The 13072-nt window shown below is 42.8% G+C and overlaps 1 protein-coding gene across 17 annotated transcripts in view; it reads right to left on the reverse strand.

Annotated features, from left to right (window-relative positions):
* celf4 (CUGBP, Elav-like family member 4) overlaps window positions 1-13072 on the reverse strand; it is a 117495-nt gene that overhangs the window by 26829 nt on the left and 77594 nt on the right. For all 17 annotated transcript variants that reach the window (XM_008409486.2, XM_017304671.1, XM_008409500.2 and 14 more), the window contains exon 3: window positions 417-465. In XM_008409486.2, coding sequence (XP_008407708.1) covers window positions 417-465 — 49 coding nt within the window. The remainder of the gene's footprint in view (window positions 1-416; window positions 466-13072) is intronic.

Consider the following 13072-nt stretch of genomic DNA (forward strand, 5'->3'; position numbering starts at 1 on the left):
TGCAGAACTTCTCATTTAATCAGCTCTTTGCCGTGACACGAGTCAAACAGGGTTTACATTGTTGCAAACTGATTTTTACAGGTGTTTTTGACAGAGGAGGCAACTTTGTTTTCTTGCATGACAAGACGTGTGCTTTTCTTCACGTTGCACATAACGACAGACAGGAGCTGCAGGCTGAGCCGACCGGGGTGGGGGTTGGGGGTTGGGGGGGGTTGTTTACATAATGCGTTCTGAGCGCTGGAGGGTCCGGGGGCCAGGCTGCGCTGTCAGCCTGCGTCGAGGCGCTGGCCGTCGTCTCGACGGGACAGATAATGGTGAAGCTGATGTATGCAGGCAGCATGGTTGGAGTAAAAAGAAAGGGAGGGTGGAAGGAAAATAAAATAAAAAAAAAAGAAGGAAGGAAGGGCATACTCTACCTCCTCGACTCTCACTGTCTGCTGGCTTCACCTGGATCGGTCTGTTCATCTGTGACAGTTTGAGAAAAAGAAAAAAAGAGGGACAAAAAGAGAGAAAGAGGAAGAAGAGGAGACCGGTTAGCATCATGTAATGGTTGCATGCTTTCACCTCCCCCCCTCACCCTCCACAATACAACTTTCGCAGAATGACTCAAGCAAATGACAATTTAAGTGTATTAGAAATCTCCAAAGCTCAAAGCTGCAGCGCTTGTGGCTGTTGGGGGAATGGCTTGTTGGGAGTTTGGGCTGGAAATATTATTTGATCTGAGATGAAAGGGGGAGAGAAGGGATCAGCAGAGGGAGGACAGGAACGATGGAGGAGAGATAACCGGGGGTCAGTGGAGCTACGCGTGCACCATCATAATTCACTGTTAAATATCGATACGAATTCACACACACACACACGCACGCACACACACACACACACACACACACACACACACACACACACACACACACACACACACACACACACACACATTTATTCAGAAGTCTTTGTAAGGTACCCCTCTATCCGTTGTGCAGCTGTAGACACTGAAAGCTCTGCCTTATTTTCTTTAGAAAATACCTGGAGCTCAGTTAGACTGAACAGAGGACTGTATGCAACCGTCTTCCAAGTCTTTCTGGACGCTGGACGTGGGTCGCTTTTTTTTAACTCGGCCGTTCTAACCCACTTCCCCTCTCTCTCTAAACTGCTCGGCCGTAGCTCGTTGTAGCTGTATGTTCAGGCTTGTTAACCAGCTGGAAGGCGAACCTCCGATCTGCAGCTCCTCACAGGTTTCCTCTGATGATTCTCCTGTATTTCGCTCCATTTGTCTCAAAGTCCTACCAGCTTCCCTACACATACTGATGAAACGCATCCTCACAGCGTGGTGTTGTCACCACCGCATTTCATTGTCGGCACAGGGGAGGTGGATTGTTAGCTTTTTTGCCACGTGGCTTGATTGACGTTTCATCGAATGTTGAAAGCTTTAAGTATTATGACCTAATCCTGCTTTAAATTTCTTCACATCTTTCTCCTGTCTGGTGCGTTCCCTCGTCTTTCTGCTGTTTGCTCACTAATGTTCAATATCTACCACTGAAATTTTGTGCCTCAAAGTAGAAAAATGAGAAAAAAGTTCAAGCGATATGAGTCAGGCACCACAGTACAAACTCCTCCTGCATTAGTTCTCAAACTGCTGGTTCACACTACAAAATGTCCTGGCCAATCTTCTTTTAGTACTTACACACACACGCACACACACGCACGCATCTACACACTCTCTGTCCCCCACTGAGACCTTTCCACACCATGTCCGCCGAGGCTCTCCTTTCATTTCACTCCTGCCTGTCAAAATTTCCCTCTCCGCCTCGCCACCCTGCTAAACGCTCTCCGCCAATCAATTTTTAATAATGCCAATCGCCACGCTGCCAGGAGGGATGGAGGGAGAGAAGGAGGAGGAGGAGGAGGAGGAGAGGGGGAGGAGATGGTGGAATCTGAAGGCTGAAAGGTAAAAGAAAAGAGTTGGAGTTTTTTTTATTATTATTATTTTCTGGTGCGATCTGTGTTTTGCAAATCGTCAATATGCTTTTTTTTTCCTTTTTTTTTGAGTTTGCGGATAAAGTCATCATCTTTATGAGCTTTTTCGCATCCACACGGGGCGAAACATTTCAGCCCACACCTCCGCCCTTCTCCGGCGGCTCGTATCAAACCCGACCGTTCTCCACAACGCCTTACTTAAAAAACGGAGCAACCCCATCCCTCCCCATCTCGTCTCCTCCCTCTCTTTGACGGGCCGAGAGAACCCTACTAATGTTTGTAATGTGCTGTGATGCATTATTTATCAGACTGGCTGTTGATATGGAAAAAAGGACGAGCGGGGATAAGGAAAACGGACATGGGGAGTTAGAACGAGTAAAAAAGCGAGAGCGCACGAATAAAGGAAGTCATCAGAGGGGAAGTGGGGGGTGCAGAAGGCATACAGAAAACACATTAAAAGAATGAGGTGGAGTCGGATTGCATGTGAGGCAGGTGTTTGAGGAGAGGGAAGTGTGGTGATAAAGAAAAAAGAAAGGAGGGGAAGACAGAGGGAGGAATCAGGAAAAGAGGGCATAGGGGGGAGATGAGGACATAGATCAGAGTACGCTACAAGGTCAGCCCAATGCTCCCAGGGGGCCCATAAGCTTGCATACATATGAGCACTTTTACCATGACCCATACAAATGCTGTGGCCTCAGTCTGACCTACTTGTGTTTCTCCACTGGTCGCTTTTGCTTTATTATTTTATGTAAGTGCAGATTTCAGCCTGGAGTCCATGATGGAGCTGACTGTATTGGTTTTAATTTCACAGTGGGAGAATACACCAAAAAAAAAAGAAAATCATATAAAGTTAGTTCTAGTTTTATTAAAACCATAAGTCTTCATTCCTAACATGCAGAATTACACTGATTATAGATACATCGACGAATCCCTTAATTCGTCACTGCTAGTTGAGCACCAGTGTGCAAAATGTCTGCTAATAAAATTTTAAATGCCGCTCAGAACGTGGCGATGTGGTTAAACCATTATTTTCTTTTGTCACCAAAGCCCGAGTGGTGTTTCATGGGCTCTCTATCAGTGGGTTTCCATTATCCCAAGGCCCATAACTGCTTCAAGGTCAGTTTTATCATCCCGCTCATAATGGGGTGAGTTAGCACCGGCCCAGTGGACGGCCGATCCCAAAACTGTTGTTAAAGGCAGACACTGACTCGCCCGTATGGGTCCCTCGAGGAATTCTGCAACGGCGATCGCCGAAGCCAGATGGCAGCGTTGAGCAGGAGAAACGTCTAATGCCAAGTGGGCAGAAAATTGCCTTCCACAGGAAAAGGAAAAGGAAATGGGGGGGTTTGGGCGTTTATACATATGTATGTAAAGTTGAGCGCGTACAAAAGCTTGGCCCGTCCACAAACACACAGCACTGCAAATAAACGAAAGCAGCCAACCATGGATGGGAACGATGGCGGCTCTCGCATAAACAGAGCCCTGGGCCAGTCTGTCCTCCTGCAGCCCCATAAATAAGACAAAGTCATGAAGCAAAACCCATTACAAAGAATAACAAAACAACTCCTTTCTGTTGTGTAACTCAGGGGATTCAGTAAGAGCTGAAAATAGTAAACTGATATTAAATGACCAGATAGGCAGAAAACGTTTGCGCTCCGTCTGCCAAACCTGCATTGGGGGAATCTCAGACAGGAGACATAGGACAATGTACTGGCATGCTGCGGATTGGAATCTATTTAGTAGAAGTGACCTCTGATGTTTGTATTTTCACATCGGACTTTAAGCATCGTAGATGAGAATCTTATACGTACAAGAAATGGCTACAGCTTCTGAAGAGGACAGTGATATTTCTGACAGTAACGATTCTGATGATGATGATGATTAGAGAGCTTTGGTTCACACGACTTTGAGACCAATTTATATTCCTGATTTCAGAGTCGTTTCTGAATAAAGCTTTAGAGTAACTTCCTATAGTTTAAGCTGTAATGTGATGGTGCTTCTCGCTAATAAAAATATTCAAGTATTGCAACAATATCTCAATAAGTATTGCCGCAATGATCTGTTTAATAATTTCTAAAAAACATCAATGTAAATTTTTGCAAATTGCAGAACATTTTCTACGGACATGTTTGACATCAGTGCAACAATTCAGCACATTTTGTTTTTTTATTACAAATTTAATGCTTGTCACGCTGTACAGCCCTGCGGTTTTCAAGATTTTATAATGGAAATATATCTGCAAGGTTAGATGAAAGGCACGCAGGTCAACATGTCCGGCATCTGTTCCCATAAACTAGCCTTTCAAATGGGCTGTAGAAAACCTGTTAGAGACTGACTTTAGCTTTTCTTTTGTCGCTAGCATACGGAGGCTATCGAGCTCGGCGCAGACATCCTGAGTTCGACTCCCGTCTTTGGTTCTTTTGACGCATGTCTTCCTTTTCTCTGTTTCCTTCCTGTCAGGCTACTTTCAAATAAAGACCAGTAGTGCCTAAATATTATTAAAAAAAAAAACAATATTTCTTTTGTCTCATGAGATCCCTTTGTGGTGTGCCACCTTTTTTTTTTTTTTTTTACATAGAAACACCAGCATTGTCATACATGGACTCCATTGCTCTACAGTTGCTGAAAGTCCAACTTCAGCAGCTTTGTGTCAGGTTGGCTTCGGCGTGCCGCGCGAGGAGAGTCGCAGCTTCATGAATGCACAAGGCCTGCATGCGCGCTCTCGCATGCACGCTCTAGTCTGTTGATTATGTAACTCAATGACGGCGCTCTGCCATAGATTCCCCCGTTAACTAGAGGGGTTGGGAGTACAAAGTCTGATTGCAGGCTGTGTGCTGTACCAAAACTGGTGAGTCACTCCTCTGATTCAGCCTGAGAGTCCAGCAGGGCCCCTCAACAGCGGCTCCATAGTTTACCTTATTGGATCTAACCTCGATACGGGACAAAACTGCAGCCTTTGATCTGAGTTTTACTGCTTATTGTATTGATTTCGCTGCATGAAAGCTGCAGAAATTAAGTTACGAAAACACTGTTACGATGACAACTCTATGGGATTTCAAGCAGCTGGATTTCTGTACGCTGCCCTGTTATGTTCAATATGCTTCAAATACACTTTATTACAAGTCATTCGGAGCGGTTTTAGCATCCACGAGACTCACACACACGTACGCGCACACACAAAGTAGCGCGTGCACGCCGAGGCGGAGCGACGCAGCGAGCTCACAAGGACACAGAAGTCCGCACTCACTCAAACTGCCATCATTCTCCGAGAAAGAGAATATTGAAAGTATGCTTTACGAAACTCGAGAGAGGAGGCAGGATTTTCTCATTTTCACCCTCGTCTCGCAGATGTGTTTTTGAGAGAGGGAGCAGAGCGGTGCAGGCCAGGTCATTTCATTATCACAGTGAGAAAGCACTCCATGAAACTCTCCCAGGGAAGCAAGGAAGGCTGCTCATAATATTCCACCTCTACCATTGTCACAACTCTCTCTGTTTTACATTCTGCAGCTAAAAGCCTTTTTTAAAAAACATGCCAACTGCCTTAATGTTATTCCATCCAATTTGAATGTTGATTTTTTTCTTCCCCCCTCCTTCTCTGTGGTCTCTGTTCATACATATTTTCACAGCGCTGCGTTTAAAAGCGAACATTTAAAACACACCTTTTGCAAACGTTTGAATTCTCTGCAAGGGGACGAAGGCCCGGGTTACGTGTAACAGGATGCCAGCGCTCGTGTCAAACGAACCACTGGCACCGAACCTAGAGCTGCTTTCCAAACCATCTCAGCATGCAAAACACTCATTTTGGGATGGAGAGTTGCCAACAGAAACATTAGCTGAACAAGAATATGGTTATAACCCCTCCATATCCTTTTTGGAGAGTTGGACTCCGGTGTGAAGAGAATAGAAAATCTTTAGCTTAAAGATTAACTGGCAGACTTTAAAAAATAAATAAATAAAAAATAATAATTAGTAGGTATGAACAGCCTCGACCAATAAGAAACGAGTTTTAAAGTATTCAATTCACAATACTTCACAAGTGATGATCCTCTGCATGTCCATTAAAGCTCCTAAAGCACAGGCACATGCTCTCCTTTAGCCACACAAGCGTTTTACAGCGTATGACACTAAAGGACCTCCCTAAACGCTGCTGTAAGATGAGCAGCAGATTGGTGCCAGAGTCAGAAGAGACGTTTTTGGGTCCCAGAACTTATATTATCTAACAATTTCCAAGTCCTACTGTAACGAAGTGTAGATAAAAATAGAGGAATGTATCAAAAATGTTTTAGAATGAGACATACACACACATACACACAGTCAAAAAAACCAAAATGCTCAAAACATTAAAAGGAGCCTCATCCTGTTGCTGCTTCACACATTAGCTAGTTTATTTTTAGTGTACAATATAAAAATGTGGTATGTGTCTTCAGTATTAAAACAATTAATTGCAAACTTGGTATGATCAGAGGCCGTGATCTCAGCTGTTCCAAATGAGGATCAGGAGGACATCGTCAAAATCTTAAAATACTGATGCACAGTTAATCTAAAATACTCTCGATGTTTGATGTTTTACTCATAATTTATCTCCACAGTTCATCGAAGTACTTAATTACCAAAATAAATAAGGCACATGAGTGTGAAATGTGTACAGATTTGGGTTACAAATGAGCACACTGACCTGTATCCAACACATTCTGATGATGCAACATTAGTGTTTATTTATCCCAGTTCTTTAAATAAAATCTTTAAAGATTAGAAATGTAACTAGAATTGCTTAATGGCTAAGTGGCCAAATCCTTCTCTGGTTCACCCTCAGGGTTTATCAGATTTCTGAGGAGAAAGTGAGTATTTCTCTTTCTTTCCTCGCTGCTGTTGTTCTTCATCCTGACGTACGACAAAACAGTAAACCTTCATTTTTGAGTGAAACACGCCGCACTATAAAGAAGAACAATCTTTTCCTTTCCTTTCCTTTCCTGTTTTTATTTATTTATTTATTTTCCAACAGAGATCTGCAATGTGCTTTGCGTCAGATCAAGAGTGAGAGAAGTATGTTCTGACAACAAGGCGGGCCCGGCCCAGTTGTTTGTGCTGGAACTGAGTGGAGTACCGGAGCCGGTCTGAGTGGAAGAAAAAACATCTCGAAGAAATCTCTAAATAAAATTACAGACTACAAAAGAAAGTCTAGCTCCATCTAGCTGGTATGATATTGCCACAGTGTGGTAGCCTGGAGGGAAGAAAAAAAGTCACAGTTTTACAGTTTAAACCTAAACTCCAGACAAAAATGATTATTCCTGCCGCATTATTGCACATCTGCCTTTCATTTGAATTGTGCAGGAACAGGCAAAACCAGCCCGAAATAACACAATGGCACTGCTTTGTAACACATTTAAAAATGTAGTGTTTAATCATAACTTGAGCCAGGCTTTCATAGATTTTTAAAATTAAAATTCTGCCGTGTTAGCACCGTAACTCACACACCCCAGGTACGCCACAAGCGCTAAAGAATCAATACAACTGTGACTCAAATACTGCAGCAACGATTGAATAAAACCAAAGTAACAAATGCTACTTTGTGATATAAAGTAACATTATATCACAGTAAGCTACGAAGACACATAGTTTCAAGCATGCTGGATGCTTGAAACTAGACGTTTCAGTGACGGCATGACCTATTTCCTGTCTAATTGGATGAACAATTATCTGACCTGTTGGAGGCATTCATAGACAATATAAAACTGAATTCTCAGAAGGTCGCAATATCTTTCGTATGCATACAAAACAAACTAGGTTGTGATGTGGCATAAATATGACTTCGTCCAACAGAAAGACAGATTGATCTCCATATACTTTGCACCATTCGGAATAGGAGCTAATCACATGCTTCAAAGATGTGACAGGACAGACAGAAAACAGTGTCATTTTAATGCTGATAAAAATGTACAATAAGCACCTACTAGTAGCTTTTCAGGATTCAGTAAGTCTGACAAACCTCTGGCCATTCCTGCAGTTTCTGTACATTCTCATTAAACGGACTTCAAACCACAAGACTCATAAAGTTGAAATTCCTAGCCGAGTCTTTTCTGAGTTTTTGAAGTCTTGATATAGCCAAATGTCAGTAACCCGCCCGTGCTCAGTTACAACAGCGTGCATTATTAAACATGAGCCACTTGCTCTCTTTTTAAAGCATTTTCATTCGTTCAAAATGCTCTATAATGCACCAGTGGTGCAGGCTTTTTCTCTGCAGAAACAAAGTATGCGTGAAACTGTTCGTTTGCTACATGAATAGATTTAACTGGGGGGGGGGGAGTACCAAATTGTGAAGTTTTGTGTGAATGTATCACATTAGTTATGTTGATTTTAAGTTTTTCTTTTTCTTATATGATCCTAAAATTGTTGTCAAAGCCTCCACATGACTGAAAAAGGCATCTTTTTGCTGGCTTGAATAAAAAAAAAAATGTTTTCTGCCGCTAGCTCTACGATGCCGCTGCCCCCCCCCAGTCGTCTCTGCCAAGATCACGACGTCTCCACAAAGGCAGATGAAAGGAAAACACACAAAAGGAAGTGAGCCGCTCCGTCCAAACCTCTGATCATCCCTCATTTCTTTATTAACGTGCATGCCGTTCAGGCGCACACGGAAGATAAAGAAGGAGAATGAATAACAGCCGCACGCATGCACAGACACACACACACACACACAGATACAGCAGCCTTCAGAATAAAGGAGCATCTTTAGATTTCTCAGAGTGAAAAACATGCCAGCTTTCCCACACAGATTCCGCCTGAATATCTTTCCTGATTACCGTGTAAAATGATTTCTTATCCACACAGATACGGTTTAAAAAAAAAAAAAACTAAAAAAAAAACTTCAACTTTCTTCGAGGAAGAAAACCCAGAAAGTTACAGAGACATTTTAAAAGAGCTGCACATTATCACACACCCCCGTGCCTCCTCCGTGCCTTTTCTTATTTGCCTGGAGTTGGGTTGAGAACAGCAAAGCTTTTCTCACATCCATTGTTTGATCCATTTCACACCAGCCCACTACTTTCTTTATCTCCTCCTGTTTTCTCCTTTCTCCACTGGCGTGTCGCCTGAATGTAGGCATTTACAGTGGGATGGCTTCTGGAGCGCTTCTGAATGAGAGGTTCAAATTTTTAAAATATGCTTATTTTTTTCTTCTGTTTCCCTTTCGATTCTTGTTTTACATATTAATACTTCCTGCCGTGTGAATTTGCTGCAAAAAAAAGGGAGCGAACGATTGTGAACGCTTGCTGTGTGACACGAGATCTCGCAGTAGTGCAGGGCAGTATATCTTGTGAAGGCTGCCTAAAACAAAGCTCTGTTATGTGAGTTTGTCTGGTGAAGCACTCAGACACCTGTGTCCATAGGCACAGAGAGAGCGGCTTCACGCCCTCACCTTCCTGTCTTGACAATATAACGCTTTGTTACAGCATTCATAACCCTTGACGTTTTTCACATTTTGTTACAAACTTCAATGCATTTTATTAAGAATTTATGTGACAAACCAACAGAAAGCGGTGCATAAAAGCTAAAATGATCCCAACTGGGGTTTCAATTTTTTTTATCCCTCTGCTAATTTTGAACATCTAGACACTGAAATACCTCAACTAGCCAGCTAGCTGTTAGCCGCAGAGTATGCTAAAGCTAGCGCCATCTTCAGTTTTCTTTCTATGTGTGTGTGTGTGTGTGTTTTTTTAAATGTAGACAGCATTTAACATCAAATACAACATATTTAAAGTAGTTAAACCTGATACAAAATAGTTCTATCATCTATATATTAAAAAAGATTAAATAAGGCGGGAGTGTCAAACTCAAACACATGTAGTGGGTCAAAATGAAAGGCTTGGTCAAAGTTGAAGCTAACCTTCATATTTTTGACAAGAAATTCTCTATGTTGGCTCGGTAGACAATATACACTGGTCTGTCCTTTAGTTTGTGAACATATTTTTCGACTTCCCACCTGTTCAGAAAACCTTTCATTTGGCCATTTTTTGAAGGGGTGACCCGATGTGTCATGCGGTTGCTGAATGTCAATAAAGGAGGTGGGCTTGTGGGTCTTGTTTGACATGGAAATACACCAGCAGAACATTCTGGGATTTAGCTGTGCGTGCGCGGTCAGTTCTAATGGACATTTGAAATTATCTCACGGGCAAAACGTAACGCCACTTCGGGTCAAATTTGGACAACGGTCCTGAATTTGAGGCACAGCCTGAAATTTGCGAAACCCATATTCTATCTGTGCGAACATAAGAGAGAATATTTTCTTTACTTTTTAGTATTTGTGACTGGATCCACCTTCAGTTGCAAAAGCAAAACCAACAAAATACATGGATCAGCAAAATCTGATGACGGACAGTTCTTTGTCCTTTTAAAAGCAAATGTGCTTTTAAAATCTATTCTTGCTTTTGCCAACCTGACACCACGCTTAATTTACAAACCGGACGTATATTCAGTCGCCAGTGAAAATCAGGAGGCGTTAAGAAAAAGCAAGCAGGAAGTGAAAGCGGACGGGTTTTCCTGCTTGGACTTTAATGGGAATCGACACTTTGGAATTCTGTTGTCACGGCAGAACTGGATAAAAAAAAGCACATCAACTGCACCCCCAAATGATTCTGCTCCGTCAAAACCTATAATAGCTTCACACTTGTCTGTGACACGCACTCAAACACACACCACCCTCCGTCGCACACTGAAGACACATGGAAATGAGATGCACGCGCGCGCGGAGGATTTATGCTTGTCAAATATTCCATTTTGAGAGTCTATAAATGATTCATTTGTCGTTTTATGTCACACAGCGACACGCCTGACTCTGAAACTCTTTTGTGCGCTCTGACCACAGGTTATCACGCTACAGCTTGATTCATCATCAGGAGATGCATTGCAAATAGAGCAGAGTGACACGGCGGGAAACAAACACACACGCACGCACGCAGCGAAGCACACCTCCTTGTGATGGTTACACGATTCGATGTGCAGCACCTTGGCAATCAACAACTCTGATGTTGCCATAGGGACTGTAGCATTGACTATAAAAAGAATGGATCTATATGAGGAGGCGGCTGAGGGCGGAGGTGCAGAGTGAAGGAGCAACGGGAAGAAAGGAGAAGACACGGAGAATGAAAAGTGTGAGAAAATTGGTGCGAGGGAAGAGAAGGTGTCGCTGAGGGGTTTGAGCAGATCTCACTTCGTGTGCGAGTGCGGGTTTTCGTGCGCGGCGCACCTGCGTGTGCGTCTTCCGGAGGCATTCGAGTCTGCGGTGTTTGCGTGCGTGCAAGCTCCTGTGCGTGCAAGCTTCCAGGAGGAGAGAAAACCCACAAGGACAAAATGTGATAGAGTTGGTTAGTAAGTGAGAGAAACGAGGGGAAGAAGAAAAAGAAAAAGAAAAAAAAAAAACTAGAAAAAAGTGTGGAAGACAATTTTCAGCCTCGTTCTCCCTCTTAGTTTAAGCCTACTGCATTTCTCTGGCTTTGCACCATATAGTAAAGATTAGGCCAGTTGAGAAAGCCATAAATTCTACTTTTCTCGTTTCAGAGGTGAACATAAATCATAGCTGCGGCTGGTGTTCCATGGATTGCATTTTTTGTGTGTGTTTTCACTTATCTAATTAATAATAATAAAAACTCAGGAAAAAAAAAAAAAACAGAGGGAAAAAAAAATGACTGCAAAAGCCGTCATCTTCTAAACGTGCACGTTGCTTTCGCCGGCATGGCCACGCGACTTCCGCCTCCTTTTCCCAGCCGTCACAGGTACAGAGACGACAAGTTGGCTTCTCACAGTTGCTCCAGGAGTATTCATGACCTGCATATCGCTGCACTGCAAGCGCGTGAAAACGCATGTCAGAGCGAGAGAAAGAGAGGGAGAGGCGAGTTGAGAGAGCCGGCTTGAAAGCCCCGCGCGCACGACAGATACCACACAGCATATGCAAACGCAAATACAGACACAAATAGAAGCACGGGCAAACACGGAGAAAAAATGCGCAGCTCGTGTGCTCAAATACGGTGAAAGTCTTGGTCCATGTAAACACGCGTTTACCCCGCTGGCTGGTGAGGAGGGCAGGCTTCACTCACAAAACTGTTCGAGAAGCGTTTTGAGAGAGGACGACGCCGGAAATTACTGCCACAAAAGAACACACGTTACGTTACGATAAACAACTTAAAATTCAGGGTCTTATTGTTATTGAAGGAACCCTGGGATTAGTGTGTGGTGATTAGCTTGTCGCGTTTGCAAAACCACAATCAAATCGTTACTTTGTTCGCAAAAAAAACAACAAAAAAAAACAAAGAAGCCCACAACTCAAGAGAAGTGAAACTGAAAACCTAAAGGAGCATTTGGAGATGTGGAGACATTAGACAGATTTTATAGCTTCTGTGTTAGTAGATTTAATTCTTTTGCTGCGTTGGTTGTCAGGCAACCAGAATATCCTTTAAAAAAATAAAAATAAAGAAGAACTGTGTTCGCCAAACAAAAGCTGAAATAGCATCTTAATTAGAGGCGGCTGTGGGTGGATTTCATCACCTTTGGGCGAACAGGCTGGTCCTTTGACCTCCATGTTGATTAGCTGGTTGGTGTAGCTGAATGTTTATTGTGCACGTACCAGAGAGTGGATGCAAGACAACTTTTTAGGGAATGGAAATGTTTTGTTCTAAAACTGTGGCACAAGTGCAAGTAGTGATGCTTAGTATGTTTTTTTTTTGAGGCTATGTCATTTTCTGCAAGGTAAGAACAGGGAAGCTCACTGTAACACACTGAAATTATGGAAATCTAATAATTGGCCTCACAAAGTTGACAGGATTTGGTTGTGTCTCAAGTAGTTCCTCTCAAAGAGAGCGATTCATCCCACCTGCTACCTTCTCCTTTTTAACTTTGCTAACATTGCGACAGGCAGTTACATTATTATGGACTGATGCTGCATTAAGCGAGTCGCTAAAGAATGTTTTTTCTATCGCATTACATCATACCGGGTAAAACCCGAGGTGAGATTAAGCATGATTCATGCGTTTACTTTGCTTTGACCTCGTGACTACCAGTAGTTCATTTTTGTCCTCTGTAGAGGACATTTCTAAACTTGAATATCTCCCAC

Source organism: Poecilia reticulata, linkage group LG5 (assembly GCF_000633615.1).
Source record: "Poecilia reticulata strain Guanapo linkage group LG5, Guppy_female_1.0+MT, whole genome shotgun sequence".
NCBI lineage: Eukaryota > Metazoa > Chordata > Actinopteri > Cyprinodontiformes > Poeciliidae > Poecilia > Poecilia reticulata.